General features: G+C 38.3%; 2 protein-coding genes across 4 annotated transcripts; both read left to right on the forward strand.

Moving 5' to 3' along the window:
- Window positions 1-522: 522 nt before the first annotated feature.
- On the forward strand, window positions 523-8,662 carry LOC105390308 (putative uncharacterized protein DDB_G0282133). 2 transcript variants are annotated; one of them, XM_038114068.2, is made up of 5 exons: window positions 523-727; window positions 1,679-1,854; window positions 2,290-2,464; window positions 2,795-2,878; window positions 3,355-8,662. In XM_038114068.2, the coding sequence occupies exons 3-5, from the start codon at window positions 2,354-2,356 to the stop codon at window positions 5,725-5,727; spliced, it is 2,568 nt and encodes an 855-aa protein (XP_037969996.2). In that variant the 5' UTR covers window positions 523-727; window positions 1,679-1,854; window positions 2,290-2,353; the 3' UTR covers window positions 5,728-8,662. The 2 variants fall into 2 exon arrangements, with proteins under 2 accessions (XP_037969996.2, XP_011559889.3); XM_011561587.3 differs by having other exon boundaries at window positions 526-933.
- A 4,640-nt stretch (window positions 8,663-13,302) lies between these two features.
- On the forward strand, window positions 13,303-25,795 carry LOC105390307. Of its 2 annotated transcripts, none has more exons than XM_011561584.3 (5): window positions 13,303-13,468; window positions 14,267-14,422; window positions 21,881-22,090; window positions 24,719-24,882; window positions 25,337-25,795. In XM_011561584.3, exons 1-5 carry the CDS (start codon window positions 13,445-13,447, stop codon window positions 25,434-25,436), a joined length of 654 nt encoding a protein of 217 aa, XP_011559886.3. In that variant the 5' UTR covers window positions 13,303-13,444; the 3' UTR covers window positions 25,437-25,795. The 2 variants fall into 2 exon arrangements, with proteins under 2 accessions (XP_011559886.3, XP_011559887.3); XM_011561585.3 differs by having other exon boundaries at window positions 13,322-13,500.
- Window positions 25,796-25,818: the final 23 nt, after the last annotated feature.

Consider the following 25,818-nt stretch of genomic DNA (forward strand, 5'->3'; position numbering starts at 1 on the left):
TATAATTATGTTTATAAATGACTTTTTCTACTACTTAGTAGGTAGGTATTACTAGGAAGCAAGAAAAAATAAAATACACTAGCCAGTAGCCAGCTGCTATGGCGTTGATATGTAGGTATACCGCGTGTTCAGTTGGGAGTTGAGAGATGCCATAGGTCCTATGGGATCTCTCAACTCCCAACTGATACCTACATATCAACGAACATATGTAGATACTTATTTTAATATAATTTTAATAAAACAACGAAAGATGTGTACTATACCATTTCTGTACCTACCATTTTATCGTGAATATCGTGATTACTGTTAAATCCTTAGAATACGGATATAAACATTTTTCAAAGGGCCCGTTCCAGAAAATATTTATATTTTTATGTCTCATACCTAAACAGGCTACCTACTCTACTGAGTACTCTACTTTTCTACTCTATATATATTTATTTCAGGTTTTTTAAATTCATGTTATTTAAATCCTGATTTTACTTTTTTGGAAAACTTTTTTTTTCCTTTCGCATCATTCAATGAACGGACCCTGCAATCGTAAATGTCTGTCAGTCAGGCACGTCAATATTTCGCAGATTTCCCTGAACCCCGAAAATTCCAATCCAATTCATTTTTGGTTTATTGGATTTTTGTGATAATTGTGTAGCACAAACTATTCCAAATATAATAGAATTTGTGTTTAATCTGTCCCTGAAAACTAATAAGCAGTTGTTGATATTCGAGCGTAAATATTATGTCTACACTTGTGTAATGATTGATTTTTGAGTTTATTTTATTTACGGTGGCTTATTGATTTGAATTGCTAAGAAATCACCCTACCTGTGACGCTGCTCCGTTATTTAGTGTATTGGGCGGTGTTACAATGTGATATGTGAAGTAGATTTCGGTTATTCAGTCATGGATGAAAGTATAAAGACCTCCCCTTGCAAGGTAATAAAATTTAACTAACTTTGCTACTACTGTTTCCTTCATATTTTGTAGTTCAGATAGGGAGAAACAGTCTTAGATTTCATAATGCAACTGCTATATTGTTATTCACCAAACTATCTTTCTAAATCTTATTTCAAGTCAGTAAAGATCTAAATTTACATGCCAGTTTGTAGCCAATGAACAGTTATTTAATAATTGAAACAAAAAATTACAAAACAAAAATGATCAAGGCTGTAGACTAGTAAAACCAGTTTGCATCTTATCTTACTCTGTAATAAATTTTGCATCCATACATCTCAGTATGTGTGTAATCTAAAAAAAAGCATTTTAAAATGCATGGTGTTATTGAAAATATGTAGACAACTAGAATAGAAAATTATTTCTTCTTTCAAATTGGCTCTAGGTTCTATTAGGTCTTAGCCAGTTCCGGATAGCACGGCTTCTCTTATTTATTTTGCATACATGTTTCTGTTAACTTGTTACCCCACACTATTTGAATAGCCAGTTTTAATGATTTGTGATTCAATATGTTAATATTGCTTAACTTTCATATATTGTGTAACCACTACAATTAATGTAGTTGGTTAAAATCATTAAAAAAAATATTCAATCACAATACAAAACTTTAGTGGCATGCAACAACAAATTCCTTAATAAAACCTCCCTAGAGAATTAACTAAAACTGGCTATTTCAACAACCAAGCTTCTTTTGTATTTTACTTTGATGTTGCACAACGGTTGCTAGGAGTGCACTGTGCGGGAGGATGCGGGCTCCCTGCCCGGCGAGCTGGACCACCTGCGCCGGCTGCTCGCTGAGCGAGACACGCACATTGTGTCGCTAGAGTCCGAGTTCATAAAGTGCAACTCCAAGGCCAACGAACTTGAGGAGCAACTCGGCACGTGGAGGGAGAAATACGACAGGTAGGCCTCTTACTGTATGTTTGTATCTCTTTAGTTTTATGTTATAAATAAAATAATAAAGTATCACATATTTTTATGTAGGTTCCTATCATGGTTTCATAATTATTTATTTCATACAAATACTTATCCTAAGAGTAATTTGCATAAGCACCACCAAGTCATAATTTAATGTATTCTTTTGTGCTAAATACCTATGTAAATCATGAATAACATTACTACTATGCTCTACAAAATTAACTAAAAACGTCATGTTATTGATTACTTTTTGCACACAGTATTACTTCAATCTGAGAGCACATTTAGTGATGATTACCACTATAAAATAATGTATATGATTACCACAACAATGAAAAAACTATTCATCTATAAATTTTAGCAAAAACATTTGATCAAAACCAAAACCCAAACCATCAAAAAATCTTTCCACCTTTCCAGGCTGTACGACTCACACAAGCGGGTTCAAAAGCTGAACCAGGTATTAGAAGACAAGCTCCTACATATGGTGGACAAGATGAAGAGTGAGAAGAGCCAGCTCACGAAGGACATAGCGACCCTGTCCGTGCGGCTCGCCGAGTCCAAGCACAACTATAGCATGCTGCAGAAGGAAAATGTAAGACGGGTTTTCTATATTTTGTGTTGAATAGCGATGAATGGAATAGGTTTGGTTTGATAATGACAAGAATCTTCAGTTTGGTTATTGTATATTGTATATGAATGAGTTTTTAATTGTGTTCATGTGATTGAAAGGAAATGGCAATGTAGTTGTAGGTATAGGTCACGGCGACACTGCAAGTAATAACAGATTTATCACAGAAAATAATTGATTATTACCTCACTACAAGTATGGCCTACTCTGAGAAGAAGTACCTATATGTACAAGGCATGAGTTTTATAGTTTATTTATTTTTTTAGCTAATGGACTATTTCATTGTTATTTCAGGAAAGGTACAAGAATGACATGAATTTAGCTATCCAGCTTCTGCAGTGCAAACCGGATAATTTCGTCTCACACAAATTGGACAATGTAAGTAAAAACAATGTTTATTTTGTTACATTTACATGACTATAAAAATAGCTTGGGCTAGTAAGTAACACGTGACGCATTTAAGACGTGACATAATTTTTGCATCGCGTTCACTCACATCGCGCAGCCTCAAGAGCGAGCGCGACGAAAAACTTTTGTTACGTCTTAAATGCGCCCCGTACTGATCGATTTTATTTATGATCAAATTGTGCACTAATGCCATGCCAAATGATGATCATATATGAAGTAAAATTATAATAACACCATACCAGGTTGGCGAAAATTGGGCTAGAGTACATTCCCTGACACTCAAGCTATTTTACTATCATCTAATTCAATTTATGTCTGATCATATATTATATCAAGTAAAATTATAATAACACCATACCAGGTTGGCGAAAATTGGGATAGAGTACATTCCCTGACTCTCAAGCTATTTTACTATCATCTAATTCCATTTATGTCTATCTCCACAGCTGCCAGTAGACACACAGGCTCGCGTCTCTCAGTACGTGATGTCCAAGTCGAAGCCCGGCACTCCTGGCGGCTCCTCGCACTCCAAGAACGGCAATGAAATAGAAAGCTTCGACGCCAGTGAGTATGAGTTCAACATCTCTGCCTCCCTCATGTCCAAGATCCTCGAGGACAGCATCCAGGACACCGTCACTAAGCATTGTGATACTTGTACATGCTCTAACTCGCAAACCAAACCGTTCTGCTACAGCGATACTTACTACTCTGTGGCTACGCAGACAGTCATAAGCGGGGAGATGAAAAATTCACTCTGTCTAAACTGTAACTCCGATCTCAAGTCGATTCATTCTAATCTGAGTCACAGGAGCGGATCGCCTCATGGGTTGAAGCTCATGAATGATAGGTTGCCGATGCATGGGTTGCCGAGCCCTATGTATATTATACCGCAGCCGGCGGTCGATCTACTGCCAAAGATACCGCTTGAGCCTGAACCGGTAAAGGTTAACAAAGAACCTGAGGTGCCGATTGAAGTGACAAAGACTGACGAAATGAAAACGCTCGAAGCGGCCATACAAAAAGAAGTCATTTACAAAATAGGTGAAGACCTGAAACAACTAAGAAAGAATAATGGCATGGACATGGAGCCGGCAGTGCACCATAAACTCTGTGATCGAACTAAAACGCCCATTTCAAGCAAGAAAAGTACCAATAGCATAGTAAATGATGATCTGCTTACCAAAGACATTCCGATTGCCAAAGAAACCAAAGCTGTAACTGAAAACCAAATAATGCTAGATAATATTAGTATTAGGAAGAATTCTTTAAGTTCAATGGGCGCTGTTAGCAGAACATCTTCTGTCGCGAAATCTACATCCAGCACGTACAAGTCTAATACACAAGTAGGTCCAGGCCCTAGGTTCTGTTCCTTGCGAATGCAAGCGGGCTCCAAAAACATTCTGCTGGATAATGCCCAGCCAGATGTTCCTCCCGTCTTATATAGACGTCAGAGCAAGTGCAATGACGCTACAATATTTAAAGAACCAGCTGATGGCATTGACGCTTTCCCAGATACCGCCAAAAATAACCTTGAAGATGCTAACAATACTTTTGACAAAATTGATAGTAACATAGTGGTAGAAAGTACGTTAGTAGATGTACACGTTGATAATAACGTAAAGGAGTCGAATGCTGTTATTAAAAATACTCCGCTCATTAATCCTATTTTGATGAATGTATCATCGTCGCCATTGCAGCCACTAAAAACTCATAATTTCTCAAATGGATCTGAGAAAAATAATAATCAGGAAAATAGTGTAACCAGCGTTAAAAACAATACAGAGCTCGATAAATTATTGAATGATTTTAATTTTATAAACAACAACACTTCTGATAGTGTTGATAAGTTCAAAGACAGCGATTGTATGTCAACACAAAACAAACCCGATTTATTTCCACCCACTGATAATCAAGAAGTGAAAATATTTAACTTTGATCGATATGAACAAAACAAGTTGCTTGTTAAGTTTGCTAACCCTATCAGAAAGATAGACATGTCAAAACTAAACTCTTTAGAAAACACAAAAATATCCAAAGATCACGTACCTCAAGGAGAGCTACCCAAATTGATTAAAAAAGATAACAATGTGAAACCAAATCTGCACACAGTCGTCAATGTTTATCCTAACTTGACGCAAACACATTTGAAAGTGAATGAAAATAAGAAAGTATTTACCAACGAACAAAGCACAAGTTCTCTATCTAGCGATGACAGCGCCGCGATACTGCAAAAGCAGCAACTACTAAGAGTGGCGGAGTGGGTAGAACAGAATCTCGAGCAGCAAAACAACTTCAATGATCCATTGCTAGAAGACGATGCTTCGTTCAATGCGAAAATAGCGAGACGTGAGAGTAGACTCCATAGACTTACCACGACGCTAAACGAATTGGCTTTGAACATGCCCCACCCTGTCAGTAAATATGCTAAGCCGTACACTGTAAGAGAAGACCATAAAAAATGGGTGCATCATAATAATACCGATACACAGAACTCCGCAATACCGGTAAACAATAGTTCTAAAGCTGTTAACATAAATAATGTGTCTAAAGAGACCACATTCCCGGCCGAGTGTAGCGTCTCCAATGATAAAGAAGCAGACGAGATGGCTATGCAGATAGACAGCATGAACTCTAGCGAGTACGATCTGTCAAAGAATTTAAACGATGTCATTAACGGTGACAAGGAAATAACCGCTGAAGATTTGGCAAGGATGGAGTACAATGTGAAGAAGTTCTTGCTGAGCGGGCCGCAGTGGGCCAACCCTGAGTCGGTTGGAAGAAGCCGACGGACTAGCAGCAAAACCGAGACTGATGTATAATTCCACTGTAGCTAGAACACAGATACTCTGTAACATTCCATTTGCGTACCTAGTGCTTGGTACCTAGTATAGGCTCGTTATTCTATAAGCTACATCGCCGCAAATATTATTGGCTAGAGGAAATTAACAACTCTTTGTATCAATGGAGATATCAGATTGTCTTGTCGCTTATGTTATTAATAAACATGGTGGCATATTTATTTAGGACTTTAGTACTTTCTTCGCATCACATTTCCTGCTATAATATAATTTGCTAAGACGCAAAATATGCTAAAATATGTTTCCTAGACTAGTTCAGTGTTGTATACTTATTGTTGTGAATGTTTATCAGAATAAAGGCTGCCAATAATTTAAATGTATCGTCTAGTGTAGTAACTGAGAGTATTAAATCACGAATTACTGAGATGCTTCAAAATTGTGATATATGCAATAATTGCATAGAAGAGTCTTGTCGTAAGGTGATGCACAAATGGAAGATACTATTGTCGTAGTTATCGTATTAGGTGTAGTCGTCATCGGATGTAAAGTGTGTTGTGTACCCGATGTAGCCTTTATTTCTGTGACTGTAGTCGGTATACAGTCGATCTATCTAGACGACATTGTATTTTTGTCTCAGCGATAATTATTATTATAATCTTCCATCTTCTTTACTGTAATGGCTCACAATAAACAGCCTCTATAATCTATGATACACACAATGAATATACCTACATAGTACATTATACAAAGGAATATTACAGTCCAAGTTGATGCCGTCGATGTTTAGCTAATATTTCTAGGAGTAAATACACTTGTAACATGCCTTCGCCTCACAATGTACAACTTATTTATAAATCAGCTGAATACACGTTATTATAATTAAGTATATCAAACTTATATTATATCGGAGGAATATTTTTCTTTCCTCGTAGGTATTTATATGTTTAAAGTCGAATGTTGTTTTGGTGAGCAGAATACTACCTGACCTGATAACATCACAATACATATAATATCTCATAGTATATCTAACATACAGACAAGGCAAATAGTGTAAATTATGAAATTCAGACCTGTGAACTATACAGACAGGATAATAATGTATCGGTTCATCAACCGTTGATTGGTCCATGAATTGTTATAAGACAAATACAAGAGCAAGACTAGGGTTTCTCAAAGTTAGTTTTGTTCAAAGGATTGGCCAATGTTGAATTAACGTTAGCTAACAGTTTACGGGACAATCAACGGTTGATGAATGGTCTCTGACTCATTTAAAATGTACTATGTGCCCGTAAAAAAATATTCTATGTCAGTGGTTCTGCTAGATACTTACCTACACCATCTACATTTAACAACTATGAACAGTTTTCCAAATCACTTACCTACAATCATGGGATATCATCAATAGAAGTCGCGTTAGCCGATTTTTTGTAAAATAAAGGGTATAAATACTTTTACTAAGTTAGGTTGCACAAGATTATCATTACGTTACATATAGGTAATTAAGTAATATTTTTTTGGTATATAATCTCAGAATGTTTCCTTATATACCTTAGGTACATACAGCATTTATTATTAAAAAACGGCAGAAAAAGTTAAGTTACTTATTTAAACTAAAAGCAGAAATGTATCAATTCCTATTGGTGATAGTCCGTGATTTAAATTGAAGATATATTTTTGAAATTGATAATTTTAACTGGGCTGTATTGTAAGAATTAGATAGTAATAATATATGTTAGATTGTAGTTTGCCAATGTGTCTAATGTTTATAGGATCAAGCACAAGTTTTAAGCATTTATTTCTAGTTTTGGATATTTTATAAGGGTTGAAACACACATGTCCTGCCATTTGACAAAATATTTAGCCACCAATTATTTTTACGTAAAAGCGCCTAGATTTTGCTAAAATGTCTGCTGTATGCGCTCCCGCCTGGAGGACCCCCACTACTTACAAACTTACCCCTTATTCATCATCATCATCAGCCTATAGCAGTCCACTGCTGGACGTAGGCCTCTCCCAAAACACGCCACTGAATGCGATCTTTAGCTTTCCGCATCCAATCATATTATTATCCAGCCACCTTTTGCAAGTCGTCACCCCATATAGCCGGAGGGCATCCCACACTACGTTGGCTAGTCGCGGCCTCCACTCCAGAACACGTTTACCCCATCGGTCATCGGTTCTTCGACAGATGTGACGATTTAGCTATTGAACTGTTTTGTCACTCTCAATAGCTAAAGCGTCCAATAACATTTTTCATGAATAAAGGTGTTAGCAATTTAGAAAATCTATAAAAAAAACACTTTTTCTTATCATTATTTTCTGATAAAAGTTACCATAGTTTCCACTTGAGGCGCCAGTTTCTATGTGAGAAAACTTTTATAGATGTGAAAAGTAACAAAACCCGTACTTGGCCTTCATGTGTGCGGCAACCCTTATTTTTGACTATTCACATTGTTTCCTTCACTATTTCTAATAAGCACAATTTATAGTTTTCTTTAGGTGTAAAATATATTTGCTATTTTTGACTTATGAGTTTACTAATATTTAAGTATGCCATAAAGGTGTAAAGACAAAATTATTTTATGAATATTTTATTTTATTTAAACTGCCATTTGTGGATAGGTTTGAGTTATTTTATAAGTTTGTGTATGTATTTTTTACACATTTTATGTACTTAGTCATACTGCAAAGTTCCTAGCTGTAATGTTTGTGTTGTAAAAAATGTGGAAATAAGAAACTTATTATCTCAATGTGATTCCATGGTCTCATTTTGTTGACGAATTTATTTTTATTTAATATTTATTTTTAAGGTTAAAAATTGCAATATAGAAACGCTTTACAAAATTGGCTCTATTTAAAAACAAATTATAAAAAGCTTCAACTGGAATGATCCGCTTCAGCCACGTAAATATGTACATGTGTTTATTTAAATAAATAAAATCATTATATTATGTAATCGCTTTGTTTTTTATTTAGTTTCACGTCTATTTTGCTCCTCTTCCTTGAAGTGTTTGCGACCATTATATTTACTGGATGGTAATTATTTTTAATTTAAGACTATCCAAACGTAAAATTATTTTTCGCAATTCGACTTTATGATGACATCTGAATTTCCATTTTTAAGTACTTATTATAATATAAAATAAATTGAAGTGGCCAGTGCTAAAGTGTTAGTGTTTTAAATGCTCCAATCCTATATTTAAACTTAAAGGGTGTCCAACAGGGCGTGAAGCCGTTATCTAACGAAGGTATATGACGGGTCGCTACACGCCATACAACTGTAACCTTCACTTTTCCAAAATAACTAAGCCCATTGTACACTGGCCTTCAAGACCCACCAGCTATTGTTCTAAAGGCGTCTTCAAATTTTGTACGAACATGAAATTTTACCTTGAATGATTTACAATTCAATTAACTAGCAATTTTATTGTACAACTTTATCTTGATTGTGTGATATTGATCCTGTTTGTAGAAAAACGTTTTAAGTAAATAATAAGATTTCGCAAATGATGCCCATTTCGTCACTCAAAGTTTGAAGCTGGATCAAGGTCCCAGGTGTCTTTATCTTGAGCCACAGGTACTCAGGATTTAAAACTCATTATACAAACCTATAACCTACCAATCAGACTTCAATGTCGATAAAAATTAAATTTACTATGGCATCTATATCTGCGAACATTTTATTATACAACTGTAGGTATTTCTAGAAATTAATGAGTGCATCTAAATAACACTTCAAAATTTTACTTCTGTTGAATGCATTGAAATTATTAATATTATTCAAAAGAGACCACTGGGGGTAGGTACTTGTAGCCTACGAAAAACGAAATTCCGGAGCATTACTGCGCTAAATCTGACTCTAAGATTTCTTCAAAACCAGTAGCTAGTTACGTAGGTAATTACCTACATCAACTTTTGTCACTGGACGTCTTTCAATCAGAAATCATTTACCGCCTGCGCGGATTTTAATCCTTTGTGTCCAGAAGCAATCCTTTCATCCAATAGATCAGCTTTACTAGTTTTATTACTTCTATGGTCCAGAAGCATGAATCCTTGATCGTGGTGAGTGTGACTGCGCATCCTCGTATTGTTCAGTTCAGCGAGTGAAGTTGAGTGAACGACCGCGACGCCGATTCTCTCCACCCGACAGGTGGCCGCCTGTCGCCAGGGACGGACTCAGGACAGGCTGGTTTTGCTTTTCGTATTAGGTAAGTAATATTATCATCATTATCATCGTCAAGATTCTTCTACTGATCACTAAACTAGGGTGACACAGGTTACCCTACTTTAGGAACCAGGGATACCAGGGTTTAGGGTAGGTACAGGGTTTTATGTTTACTGCTGGGTAATGGACATAGCATAGGCCTATCTCAAGGAGCGCCACTAACTTCTACCCTCATACATTAACTATCATCATCAGCCAATAATCATCCACTTCTGGACATAGGCCTCTCCCAAGGAGCGCCACAACACTCGGTCCTCGGCCTTCCTCATCCAACCACTACCCGCCACCCGCCTAAGGTCGTACATTAACTATAGTATAATATTATTTTAAACTATTTAAAGTATGAAGTACCTATGTCTACCTGGAATTACCTAGATCAAATACTTTGAATTATAATATAATATTATATCTTTTCAGCTTTAAGTGGAAATATTTTTTCATATTTTCAAGTTTTCCGAAACCTATTTTTGATTTCATGTTTCGTATTCGCTCAGAGATTGTTAACATCCATGTTTTATCAAAATGGATTCAGCTTTTCCCTACCTAGTTAAATATCTCTAAATTTTATTCGGATACATTGTTTTTAGTCTCGTTGGTTCCCAACGCCGGCTCTGTATAGCGGATGTGGTAATATTATTGCAATGGCGTCTTTGACACTTCACACCAGCTATTTCGCTTTTCTTTTCTAACGCGCCTAATGAGTCATAGCAATCCTGGAATCTAGTGTTCCTGGTTCACCTGCAGGTCGAAGCCGTCCCGCCATCGCGTCTGCCACGGGAATGATGACGATCTGACTCTTGTGCTTTTGTGTGGAAATCATTTAATTGGGATTAGATTTATTTTGTTGGTCAAAGTGTAGGTAGGTAGGGTTTTAAGTATAGCTACCTAAATGTGTTTAGGTACTATTTAACGTTATTTTAAAACATGCTTACCTACTTATATACAGTTTTTTTTAATCCTTATAAAGCATTATTAAATATAAAAGGTCAATTACAACTTTGTATGAAAATCTGTCGCCTACACAGGCTTTCTTTCAGGAGCCAATCCAGGAGGAAGAATAGAGCATAAACAGTTTTCAGTTCTGTGCCTCACTGAACCTAGTGAAGTTGTAAACTTTGTAAGGGCAAAGTTGTTACGCATTGCTGCCGGTCAATATCTGTGGTCTCTAGTTATTATAGTGAACTTGGAACCATTCGTCCGGAGAACTGTAGATTAGTTTCTTTTGTTGAAGAGAAGGCAGAGCGGGGGATCTTCCACCAGGAGGTGATGTGGGGTTAATGAGTTGTTGACCTCCATTGGCTTTTAGTCACTAAGTTTACCGTAACAAATTGATCCTTATGCTTCTAAAGTTTGTATGGAAGGCATAGTACGTGTTTGTATAATTATGTCGTCATTACAAGACATTAGGTACGCAAATGCTGAAATTTTTCAGTGTATTTGTAACACAGAGAATCAACCATCATCGTGGTTTCATTGAACTCTCTTTCAAATCCTGTAACCTCGTACCTTCACCTCTGACATTGCGAACCACATAACACAATAACGTCAAACATTATGCATAATAATATTATGCACATAAATGCAACAACGCAAACGCAACGCAACGTGCAGGTTCCCACGGTGGCTTGTCATCATGTCGTCGCCTGAAGTTCGGTGCTGTACCGCTACGTTACTGTTCGTTCAGATGTGAATTAGTCGACTTCGCACTGTCGAAAACACGCACGCTTTCGAACCACTCACCGTGGATAAGGCCATTGTAGGATGCGTCACGGGGAAACCTGATGACGTCACAAATAGAGTTACAATACAAATAATGGTGTAGAGTTTTAGTCAGCAATAGGAAAATCCGTTATTTCAGGTAAATAAACAATATATTTAGAGGGATTAAAACTATGTACCTACAGATGTATGTACCTATGTATTACAGACGTAGTTGTACAGAACTCACCATGACTCTAGTTGTCGAATACTCCACTCTACATATACTGACGAAAACGTGAGATAGAGTCGTGGCTCGCGCACCATCGCTCGTAATGTTAGTTTTTCGTCATATTATAGAGTGACGAGCAGTCAAGGTACCACATAGTTCATTATCCATCTATGATATCCTCCAAGATAAGGAATAAAATGCCTTCAGCTATCTATGTATAGTAGTTAAATATTTTGCAAGACAGTATTGCCGTGCCGTGTGTGAAAATGGAACCTTACCGTTTATCGCCAGCCTGCATCAGCGGCAGAGTGCGGAGTGCGTTACGCGGTTTATGTCACAGAGCGCCTCACCGTTACCGTCGTCACATCCACTTAAAATACTATTAACATTTCCGTAAAAAACACTCCATTTTCCGTCGTTTTGTTCATACGTCGGTCGCCGAATGGCTTTTGTGTTAGTACCGTTTATCGGCTTCACTTGGCTTCTGCGGCTAACTTAATGACTTAATAGAATGCTTCATGAAGTCGATGACCTAGCTTTGGCGGCACTTGGGATAAAGATTACCCATCAAAACAATACGTGTGAGGAGTAAGATTAAATTGTTTCCAGAGACGGCTTCACCTTTTCATTAATTAAGTACCTTTAATGTTCTTCACACGTATCTATGTACAATTCTGCACCTGATAGTTAATGCAAGAAGAACATCTACTTACCTAAAAAGCTTATGGTTCAGCATTTAAAGAACTGCCGTTGCCACACCGCCTCTCAAAACCAACAAACCTTAAAAACGCCGGCGCTGCCACTGGGTTAGATTAATAGAATCTGCAACGTTGTCAGAAGTGGTAAGTAGGCTAGGGTTAACAGGTGTGAAATATGGCGTAGACTGGGGGTTAGCTTTCACACGGCTGCGGACGTGCCGGGATCGGTTACTGGGCCAACACTCGCGCAGCTAATGTGCATATTTAGGCCTCAATGCCGCTTTAATTTCGTTTTATAATGGACCCAGTGCGAGAGCAATGCTGTTGATTTATGGTAAATTAAAGACCTATGTTAGGCACCTGCTTAAATGCCTAGAATGCAGAACTACGATTACGGTAGGTGTACGATAGGCATAGAGTAAATAAACGGTCGGTGTAGGCAGGGTGTAACCGCGTTTTTTTTTTGTTTGGAAATGGTTTAGAAAATGTTCCTTGGTAGGGTGGAATGGAACAGATGATGCTGGAAAAATAATACCTCAAGAGGAAGATCCAGCGGTAGGTGTTATAATCATAATTTATCGAACACGTATCCCTCACTGAAAGCTCAGCCAACTCAAATATGATTTAAAAGTTTTTAAAATAAATAAATAAATAAGTTTTAAGTTGGTAATATTAGGAAGCTCCTAATGATCAATGTTCCGTGGTTCCGTGCCTCATGTGATAAAAAACTTAAATGACAGTTAATTTTTGCACGTCTAGACTTCACTTTTTGTTTTGAATGTTAATTATTTGTTTGTGATTGTTTAAATTTCCCGTTAAGTATTCTCCTTTTTTATCTAAACCTAAGCAACACTGGAAATACGCGAACTTTGTAATGTGTTGCAGATGTATAGAGCTGTCCAATATTTGGTGAATACAACATACTAAATCATCATTTAAAGGTTAATTATTAAGTGTAGATTGTGATAGTGGATCATTATTTTATGAATGTAATAGTTTTTTGGGAGTAGTTCAAGCGAAAGTTCAGTATTTTCTTGTAAAACTCTATATAAAGAGTGATGTTTTTAAGGGTAACAATACCTATATTACAGCGCTGTGTGTAGACTTCCCTATACAGGTAGACTGCTGTTTACCGAAACCTACCTGATTTTATACCCATTTGGTTAATTTATCTTAATTTTATAATCCCAGTTAAATTGTTTGAGTATGTTTTTGTGTTATCACCTACTATGTAGGCACTTACGTATACTTACTTATACATAGTTTCACGTAAGTTACAAACTTTTAAAATTAAAATATAAAATGTCTTGTATTACGATACCATGCCATATATTGTGCCCGCAACTAGCTTCTATAGAAGCTATGATGTTGAAGGTTAGTAGCTACATATTATTATACCTCTGGTAGTTACTGTATAGTACAGTCGAAAATAATACTTACCCGTAAATGGCTACACACTCTGTGCTGTAGGCTTGTACTGTATTGCATTTACGTTTACGGTATAACACACTCCTAGGGCTGAAAATAGTACCTAAACATAATCGCGAGGGTGCCGTTTGAATACCTAGGGATAATAAGGTGACGAATAAAAAAAGCGGTTTCGGAAGGGCGTATGGGCCTCACCTTAGCGTAGTTCCAACTCTCTCCTTACAACTCACAACTCGTTACAACTCACCTTCTCACACATCCCCATCCACCCTTCTCCAGCTGATCCTGAGTGGCCTCAAGATGATGGAGGCGCGGGCGCGATCAGGGCGCGGCTGCGGCTGCGAGTCCACCAGCGAGAAGGTCAGGGAACTGCTGGACAAGTTCCCGAAACCGCCGCCGCCGCCAGCGCTTAGTACACTGTTCTGTGGACACAATGTAAGACAGTCCACAGAATAATAACTTGGTAGTAACTAGGACGAAGTATAGTGCCACAATCTTATCTGTTCCGGTGGCGACGTCACTGTGATCGAATCCAGTGTTGCTTTCGATAAAAATTTGCCTATTTCTGGTTTAAACGACAATGCATTTCTGCTATTACCTATTGTTATAATTAGGTACATCCATAAGTATAGATAAATCAAAATATAGGGTCGATAGTAAATGAAAGAGGATATAATATATCAAACGACATTTGTTGTATGGAAAATTTATCCACATGCTAACTAACGAAGTATAGTGCCACAATCTTATCTGTTCCGGTGGCGACGTCACTGTGATCGAATCCAGTGTTGCTTTCGATAAAAATTTGCCTATTTCTGGTTTAAACGACAATGCATTTCTGCTATTACCTATTGTTATAATTAGGTACATCCATAAGTATAGATAAATCAAAATATAGGGTCGATAGTAAATGAAAGAGGATATAATATATCAAACGACATTTGTTGTATGGAAAATTTATCCACGGCGAACAGAAATAAAATTAGTTCTGATTATGTTCTGATATAGGAGGTTAAATCTAGATTACAATGGTATGGGTAATATAATATATGTGGGTCGTGGGAATAAAGAGATACGACTTTAAAAAAACTATAAATTATTATTTTTGAACACTTTATTTTAAATTTTCTAAAGTAACAAGAAACAAGAGCATACAATCAAAAGAAATTCAGACAGTGTGCAAAGGCTAATTCATCATCATCATCATCACGTCACGACCCATCACGTCCCCACTGCTGGGGCACGGGTCTCCTTCCAAAGGCTATTTGCCAATTTCTTTCAGCCAACTCTTGATAGGTTGGGAAAACAATGACATGTCATAAATCATCATTATTTCGTCTAAAATCGCTGCAGGTGCGCGAAATTCTTCTTGGTAGTTACCTAAGATTTAAAGTATCATGTCATGTCCTCACACCTGTAATCATAGAAAAATAAAGATAATATACTGTTCAGCACGAGTATCACGACCCATCCCGTCCCCACTGCTGGGGCACGGGCCTCTCTGGAAAATATTTAATAAAAATACATGGAGTATATGGGTAAAATTATTCGTCATATTTGGCAACACTAACCTGTAGCCGCTGCAACTCGTTCTTCCAATTTTTCAAACGGAATTAAAGGCGCCTGAATACATTTTTTTTTCCTGCATAAAAGCCAATATATATAGTACTACTTTTCTTGCATCACATTTTAGCGATTTTGGCATTATTTCACACATAAAATCACAAAACAAATTAAATAACGTAGCGTCAGCCTCTTCGCAGAAATTGACAACTCAAATAACGCACAGAGTATGAAATGACGTTTGACAATGACGTCTCGTTGTTGCACATTTTGACCACCGGAACAGATAAGATTGTGGCACTATAGGTACAGTGCCACAAACTTATCTGTTCCGGTGAGAGCTCACGTAAATGTCTAATATTTCTTAATTCTTTAAGATGTTAAGTTTTCCCGTAATGGTAATTTACCCTTGCGGTTTTAATAAACCCATCTAATCTATATCAATATATAATTTGTTAGTAAATAATGAGATATGGACCAATTTAGTGAACTGTCACCGGAACAGATAAGTTTGTCACACTCTATGCCGAGGTATACGTAGCATCTCTATTTAGTCTGTGGCCGAAGTGTGGTGTGGTGGTCTGCCTAGACTGTAGCTGAATGCTTGATCGCTGGTTCAGGGGGGTTGCTCTAGATTTAAGAAGACGATTTCGTGGAGCACTGCTGCGCTAATTACGGCTCTATAATGGCTCCTGAGTAAGAAAGTCAATCTGGAAAAGAGTCTTGAATCTCCGGTGTTAGTGTATGTAGAGGTAGAAATGGTTATTTACCCTCCCACTAAGCTAATCGATTACCTACCTCACAAGACACGATAATAGACGCATTTTTCCTGAAATAAAAATGACATATTATGTATCTAGCCTATCTGAAACCTAGTTAAACATTGTGAGATATGGCGTTTCGACTTTCTCCGTGTTCGGCATCATAAGGGTCACAGTGACAGTTAAATAAAGTCCATTTTTCTCTCCACCTTTAGTTTGCAAGGTGCGGGTGCCTATATAAATAGAGTGAGTCGCCCGCGCGCCTCAGTTGTAATATCACCATGCAGAAATGACTAGGTTTCAGATAGGCTAGATACATAATATGTCATTTTTATTTCAGGAAAAATGCGTCTATTATGTAGTCTGAGCCTATCTGAAACCTAGTTAAACATTGTGAGATGTGTTTATTATCGCATGGTGGAGAGAAAACCAACTGTGACCCATAAGCTACTGATGAGTATATCAGTAGATAAATATTTGAATCTATAAATTTATAATGCATAGATTTCTAGGTAATAGATATACTAAAAAGAAAGGTATAAGTATACATAAGACTTTTTTAAGTACTTCCTTATTATTCCTGACTTGTCAGAAAGTTATGGAAGGTATGTACCTATACATATAGGTAGGTATTTATACATATGGATACACACAGTGCCTCTTCGAAAGCAATACTAATAAGTAATTATTGATCAAAATCTTGTTATTGTCAAGGCAATATTTTTAACATACACTAGCCGAATGGATGGAGCCAGTGAAATACTTTGCAACAATATTTAAAAGCTGTAAAATGTAGAATATCGATCCAGGCCGCTGGGGCTCAGGTCAGCACATGCTGACTAGGGTATGTAATTCTGGACTGACCTCAGAAATGCAGCAGCCGACCCTGGAGCCTCGAAGACCTGCTCAGTCAGCCCTGTACGACGACACGGCCTGCAACACCTGGCGCGGCATCTAGTCCTTGGAACGAGGAGTGGTGCTTGAAGGGAAGATAATTTTACTAAATATCTCAGCCTCATCAGCTACTGGAAAATATTAGATGAAGGCACGGGCGGATAACTAAGTATTCAGTTTTTCAAAACATGATGCAGGTCACTATATTCATATTCTAGATTGACAAGTAACACACAGTCTAATTTTGTATTCTAACTAACTCGGCGGTTAACGAGTTCCTGTGCAGTCCTACTAGGAAGGAAAGTTATTTTATAAGCCTTTGCACCCATTTTGTGGGCTACTATCATTCTGTATCATCATGTGTGAATATTATGAGCTCTCTCAGCATTCCTTGGTAGATGACATCAATTAATAAAATATATTGATAGATTGATTAACACAACAATAACAATTATAATAGTTGATAAATGAAACCCGGCTAACATGTCTTAACTGGGTAAGTTAATGATCAGTCATGCCACCAGGATAAGTAAAATGTTCAGTACTTCATATGAAAAACATTAACAAGGTCACCTTTAGGTATGTTCGTCAACACTAAGGGCAGGTCTCGGCCAAAACCTTAAGGCTTCGCCTTGTTGCAACTTCAAAGGTACGTAGGTAGGTACCTACTTACATTGTTGTAGGTTCGATTTTGAAACCATTAAGTCAACCTAGATAAAACAAAATAAAATAGCTCGATTAAATAAAGATGGTACGTAAAGATGTTAGTTGTACCTGATCAGACCTGATGCAACGACAGCCAACATAGACTCTCTAATCTGTGGAAGCAACAATCATGGTGGCGGGAACATGGACAGTTGGACGAGCCACCTCGAGCCTGACTTATCAATCAGAACTGACAGTTCGCCAACAGCAGATAGCTTGCGGCTATCTATAGGTAAACTTAGGTAGTTAGCTATACCCAAGAAAAAGTCCTTGGACATCGATATGACAGTGGAACGGCGAATAACTGTGACATTCTTTAAAACAAAAACGCTTGTTGTTGTCCAGCTAAGGAAGGTTACCTACTTCAGCGACCTGGTATTGCATCCTGAAAGAACTGCAAAGAGTTAATATAATGACTAATCATTATTACTTATTTAGAAAGTTTTCAGCAAACTCTAATAAATCAAGCAGCTGCCACGTCACCGCTGCCCGGTTATAACTATGTACTAGCTTAGTAGATATATATACCAGTTCTAGCCTTCAGCTAGAGGCCAGAGAGCTCCTAAATGAGATGCGTTTACGAGCATGACACAAGTAATTTTTTACTTGGTAACTTGTTACGTAACTAACTGAAAGATCCATAAAACAGTTGAGGATTACTCAAAATGGAATTGTGAAAACGGCACGTCTGCATCTTAACCAGTCAGTCTAAGTAGTTTCAGCAGATACAGTGTTGAAAAATAGTTATGAAACGTTTGCGCCAGAATCGAATTAAAAATACATTTATATTAGAGAAGCCGTTTAGGCATGAATAGGTACTTTCACACTTTGGATTGTGCTCCAAATGATGACCTTCGAAATTCATAGAAATTTAATGGCGACTGCCATTGTTTATTATCTAGCTCCGTACATTGAGTAGGGCTGCGGCTACACGTGATGTGATACACAGTACACAGTAGGTATATGCATGTTCCCAGAATAGTGGAAGTTATAATTTTACCAAAAGGTAGTCGTCTCGTGCAAGAGCACCGTTACTCGATTTATTCGATACACAACTAGTAGACAGCTGCTGCGTAGGAGGTTCACGCATTTTTCAACAAAGAGCTCGGATACACACTCACAATCCACTGGGACATAAGGAAGACAGCTAATATGGTGCCACTCAGAAACCGCGATGACACTCCGATCATGATCACCCGACAGTAGGATCATAATAAATTCGGTAACTTGTGAAGCGGTATGGTATAGCAAAAGCGACTTTCACGAAATCAGGAATTAGCTCAGTGCTTTTAGGTTGAACACTCGCCGGTGGGATTCCCTTTGCTCACAGCCGAGAAAAGAAAAGACTCAAAGCTGGAATCTGCCGATGTGTCATGTCACTTAAGATAGTGTCTGAGGGGTCACTTTATATGACGAAAAACCGGCCAAGTGCGAGTCGGGCTCGCGCACAAAGGGTTCCGTAGCAGCAATTAAATCAACCTATCTCAAAAACTATAAGAGATACTTTGATCAAACCAAAAATCGTTGAAAGAGTTAATTAGCATGCATCACCTCAATTTTTTTTAGAATTTTATACCCCGTAGTTATAAAAATAGAGGGGGGGGGACATACTTTTTACGACTTTGAGAGCTGATATCTCAAAAACCGTTCACTTTAAGAAAAATGTTTTTTAGAAAACTTTATATCATTTTAAAAGACCTTTCCATTGATACCCCACACGGGTATGTACATCGAAAAAAAAAATTTCATCCCTCAGTTACATGTATGGGGGGCCCCACCCCCAATTTTTTTTTTTACTATTTAGTGTCATATTTTTGTAGCGGTTCATACAACACATATTCCCATCAAATTTCATCACTGTAGTACTTATAGTTTCCGAGTAAATCGGCTGTGACAGACGGACAGACGGACATGACGAAACTATAAGGGTTCCGTTTTTGCCATTTTGGCTACGGAACCCTAAAAACGAACTTTCAGTGCACTGCGGCGCGAGCCGCTATATCTGTTTGTATGTATTAAACGTGCCGATTGCACGACAGCTCTCGTTCGTTCGTTTCTCATCAGTATAGAGTAACGCATCTGTACTTACCGTACGTCACCATTCCCATGAGCAGTCCAATGATCTTTAGGCAGTTTAGAACAAAAGCTGCATTAGACAGTTTCTTCAGCAGAGACATCGAAATAAAAAATTTATTGCACAACTATCCCCCGGAGCAGTCTACAGGTTACTTTGGGCAGTTCAGAAGAAAGCTGCTTTAATAGAATACCCTACCTCAGCGGAGTCATCAAATTGAAGTGCTATAACACTTTTAGAAGCGGTGCACGTTACCCGATTTGTCGTCATCCATGCCGATGTGGCTACGGCGACTGCAGGTGGTTACTCAGGCTTCGTTGGTGTGCCCTTGTATGGCTAACATGACCAACCTTGGCAGTAAACGTTCGTCTGCATATGCCAAAATCACTGATGAATAGCGCACGTTACTCGATACCTTCTAAATAAGTCACTCATAATGATGGCTGATGATGATGATGACCGTGCTAGCAATAGTGCAGGCGTTTCCGCTGAGCATAAAATCTCTTCCCAGACAGGGGGCGTTTGGATCTGGCAACCAGAACAGGAGTGCCAGGTGTGCGCAGCGATGCAGGTGGGACAACACAGCCGCCAGGGCAGGAGTGCATGGCTGGGTCTACGCTGCGATGCAGGTGGCACAAAACGGTGGCCAGGGCCAGGACCGGGTGTACAGCCGCCAGGGCAGGAGTGCATGGCTGGGTCTATGCAGCGATGCAGGTACCACAAACCGGTGGCCAGGGCCAGGACCGGGTGTACGCTGCGATGCAGGTGGCACGAGACGGCGGCCAGCGCAGGAGCACAGGGCCGGGTGTATGCTGCGATGCAGGTGGCACGAACCGGTGGCCAGGGCAGGAGCGCAGGGCCGGGTGTACGCTGCGATGCAGGTGCCACGAGACGGCGGCCAGCGCAGGAGCACAGGGCCGGGTGCAGGTTACACGAAACTTCAATTTCACCGAATCGGCCTGGTAGGCGGGTAGGTACCGGCGGATCACATTACTCGCCGCACATGCCACAATGTCCCAACATACTGAAACTCGGAGCCACGTGCTTCCTGTAAAAAATCCTATGACGGTCCTGGAAAGCTCCTGTTTGTAAAGCCTTACATAAGCTATAATCAAGTGCATTATTGTAATAGCAAAGTTTTTATCAACTGTTTTCTAAAAATATTAGAAATTGAGGGTAGAAAAATATATTTTTATAATTTTTTTCCTGTATAAAATTAACATATGCTTTACTTAAAGCGGTCATTAATGTAAGTATCTAGCTCAAGCGCCACTAGTAGGACCGGAATATGTGATCAATCATCACCACGACTATTGAATCGGACCCTACTGCGTGGGATAAAAACCCCAAGCGCCGGAGCATTATGACCAGTGGCTGAGCTTTTAAAAGCAGTAAATAATAGCATTTTACTCACGGCTTATCAACTCAAACCTTCGTTGCGAAATCCTCAGCAATGGCTGCGTGCGCAGCAGCCGGCAGGCCCCACGCCGCCTGGTCCGCATCACGCTACAGCTCCCGGCAGCGAGGACTCCGCAAATTCAATATTATATTTTTCCCCGTCGGAGCGAAGCCGACGAGAACCGTGGCTACATTGAGCCATTTTGCCGAAGTGTTCACTTCAAAAATCAAAAACCAACTGAGGCGCGCGGGCGACTCACTCTATTTATATAGGCACCCGCACCTTGCAAACTAAAGGTGGAGAGAAAAATGGACTTTATTTAACTGTCACTGTGACCCTTATGATGCCGAACACGGAGAAAGTCGAAACGCCATATCTCACAATGTTTAACTAGGTTTCAGATAGGCTCAGACTACATAATAATATTATCATCATTCATATTTAATGCATTACTAGTACGATATGATAAACTCGTAATAACAAATCTAACCCTGCAGGCTGGAGCCGGCGGCGGCGGCGGCGTGAAGTCCATCTACCACTCGACTCAGGACCTATCAGTGGCGCCCTTTTCACTGGACCCCCTCCACTTCCCCCCTAAAGGCAAGAAATGGGGAGGAAATCAGAGGCCACCTAAAGACAAACTTGACTTCGACACCACTACACTTGGCGAACAGATTTACTCGAGCAAGGAGAAAGTGACATACCATGTTAGTGTTTCAGCATCTTTTCTTATTTGCTGTAGAGTCTGGGGTGCGGAATTCAGAGGCAAAAAGTAGAGTAGAGTAAAGCTTGTTATAATATAATGTCGTAGGTAATCCATATTAATGGGATCGGTCAAGCTGTAGTACAAGCATGAAATAAGGAATAACAAAAACACTTTCGCATTTACATAATATGTATATTTTATTTTATAATAGTAGGTAGGTACGAATAGGTTTAAATGATTTATCATCGACATCAGTTTCACATATCTATTTGTTATACTTACTTACTTATTTATTGGAGCTAAAAATAAAACACAAAAACAAACATTACCATACTCCTACAATCCTTATCTTTTAAACCAGCGTCTAAATAAAACTGTCGTCCCTCATGTAAAGGCAAGCTCGTACTGACGAGGTTCCTAATTGGTGGCCGATGATACCATCGCGCTAAACCGAGTTTAAAGTTTAGTTGAGTGCGGTTCGTGTCGTCGTGACAAGGGATGGGTCGGAGGTCGTGGGCGCCCTATCGAGCATCGCCCCTCGTCGCGTCTTCCGATACAGCATCGGTGTCGTTACTCAGGAATGCTGTTGGTTGCATCGGCCCGCGCTGTTTCGCCGCCGACGATGGAATGCTTTCAGTTTTGTGCTCCAAATTTGAATTTGACCAATGTAGTTGATTCATTGTGCTGCTGCGGTTTCGATCGCACATTACTGTTGTGCAGTTGTGGTCGCTTAAAAAAAGATTTTGGCTGAATTGTGTCTTCCCAAATACCTCTATCTGACTGCATAAAGGAAACTAGGGCAAGTTAGGCTGAAATAAAACTGGCAAACAAAGCGACATGAACTTCTGCTTTGTTAGTGACCAGGGTAATGTAGTTAAGCGATAGATTCAGCGGTACGTCAGAGCCCTAGTATTTAATGGGAGCTCGTGAACCGATGATATGATCGGGGGTCGTGCCGGCCGGTCGGAGTTCCTAGTTGACGAAAGTTGAAGAGGAAGAAAAAAACTTTAACAAATATGTAATGCATTATGCGATTGTGCGCCCGATTGCAGATGGCCGGTGGTTTATGGGAGGCGCAGTGGTTTATTGCGACTGTCGATGGGTATCCCGCGGTGTGGGAATCTCTTCCTCGCCGTGGTGATACACTTGATAGTGATGAACTTTATGGGAAACAACCATGGAACAACGTGCTAGTACTAAGTAGGCACAGACTCTTCAGGTTGAATAAGTGAAGGTGTGAAATAAAACTCTATTGAACATCCGTATCATAATATATATGTTATATGTGATTACACGTAGTGTACAGTCTCTATGCATGTAGTCAGATCGACAAACGGATAAACAGCTAGTTATAGGACCCACAAAATATAAATTGTATAAGTACAGTCTCTATTATCATGAAGATTTCCTGTGAATGCATTCATTTTGCAATGTGCATTTACATTATGTGCATAGTGCATGAATTAATTAATAATTGATACTTATTTAATTTATTTTATCAAAGGTTAAAGCTAAAATGGCTCAAACAACCCTGACTTACATAAGAATTTAAATTATTATTATCAAACATCATAATTAATTACAGTTTCACATTTTTATAACTTTAAAATTTACAAAGGAAATGAACAAAACGGTTTCATGATATTAGATCCGATGGAAACCAATTAATTAAGTTATAAGTACTTAAGTAATTACAGTTTTTTTTTCACAACAGGATCGGAAACTCATATGGTTTCCATGTAGCTGTTTTCCTGTTAAGTACCTACACAGGTACCAAAACAAAACCCAATGGAGCATTCATAAAATTCAATTCAACATACCATCCACATGTGAATTCACGAAAATAAAGATTGCGCGATTTTGCAAAGATATTTTATCATTTTCAGTTAAGCGACACAAATACTTTATTATACCATTTCGCACTAGGCCTTGCCCCAGAGTGAGTTAACGAGAGGTAATGTTATAATTAGCGGTAACGAAGTGATACGGTCTCTTTGGGTTAAAAGCAACAACAGTATTTTGTTGTATATTATCTTACGAGTACTACAGGCACACGTAGGCTTTTTGAATGACCTGGCTCCTGATAGGTATCTAGATTGATCCTAAACTGGGTAAATAGCCAAAGGACACTAGGCTAATGTTTTAATAGGCTGTAATAAGACAGTGATGTTAGGTTAAATGTTCCCAAAAGCAAATAGATTTTAGGTTGTATGCACTAGTGAGTAACACAGTCTAAGAAAAAGTAAGAAGTGACCCTTCAGATAGCATCGTGCTTGTATAGGTTGTTGCAAAAACGGTTTAATTCCCTTCAGCTTGAAAGGGAAATACAGTTTGTAATTTTAAACAACTTTTGTTCTACAACTTAATGGGAATTCATAAAAAAAGAAAAGTCCCCATAAAAAAACGTCACGTGACCAACAGGGAACACTCGGTCCCCCGACTTCCTTATCCTTACACAACCAGCCATATTATTAATTATTAATGAAAACAACAAAACTATAACTTTTTCTCATATAAATGGTACCATCACATCTCACACACATGGCACCATAGCAACTGCTATGGTGCCATACCGTAAATGTAGTTGATCCATGCAATAAATTAATAAATAGAAAATATTATTTTCCAGAATGCAAGTGAAAAGGGGCCATGGTTTGTATTGAAAGAGGCGTTGCAACTATTACAGCTGGCGGTAACAGCGACTGCTCTGATTATATACTACCTTATATACTGCTATATGCAACTCATATACTTGACTTTGCAAAGTGCTGTATACTTCCGCAATGCTGATGGGTATGTGAAATTGTATGTCCTTATTTCCGTAGCTTTTAGGTCACCTCTGACTACTCCTGAATAATGGGTAAAAATATAGGGAACGTGGATGCATTCAATAATAATATTCATATCATGGATCATCTCTCTTTTTATCTTTTCCGTTAGTGATATAAGTATAGTCAAACAAACTTATAAGTTGAGAAAATGCAAAGTTACGTTTATAACTTTACACCCTTTACACGAAGTCTGATATTTGAGTGTTGTTGTTCGTAGTATCAAACCATACTTAGGTACAGAAACATTGCAAGATATACTTAGGTACAGAAAAAATGCGTTTCCGAATGTTGGATTTATCCGTAAAAGTATCTAGATCGTACGAAAGGGGTAACTCATGTGCGCTTCCTGAACAACTTTAGTTCTACGGCTTTCTTTGATACCTACGCACTTTTGATAATGTTATATTATTTTCCAGGGCAATGCGAGTGACAATAGCAGTTGTAATAGTATCTGCGCTGGTGGTGGCGGTCAATTGTTTCATAAGATTGCAGCGGTTATTGGGGGTTATATCATAGGTCCATACATCCTTTATATTGTTTTACCTATAATAAAATTTGATTCGTCTTCTGTACTAAATTTGCTTAAGAATATAGGTACAATACAACGTCTTGATTGTCCTAAGTTCGCTTGAGAATACATACATATAGGTACAATTGAACTAGCAATGTATAAAACCTGTTGTTTTTAGCATTTTGTAGAAATGTTTGTTATGTATAAATCAGATAATAATTATGTTTTGTGAAAAGGAAATAATATAGGTACTTATGTAAAAAGACCCCACCACAGTAACTCAGTAACTACGTTTGTATAATGTGCAAAACGATAAATGTACCAAAGCTTTTTCCAAAATAAAGAAAACTTTACTCAACATTTACCTCCTCGTTTTATTTGTCTATA

The sequence above is a fragment of the Plutella xylostella genome, chromosome 18 (genome assembly GCF_932276165.1).
Source record: "Plutella xylostella chromosome 18, ilPluXylo3.1, whole genome shotgun sequence".
In the NCBI taxonomy this organism is placed as follows: Eukaryota; Metazoa; Arthropoda; class Insecta; order Lepidoptera; family Plutellidae; genus Plutella; species Plutella xylostella.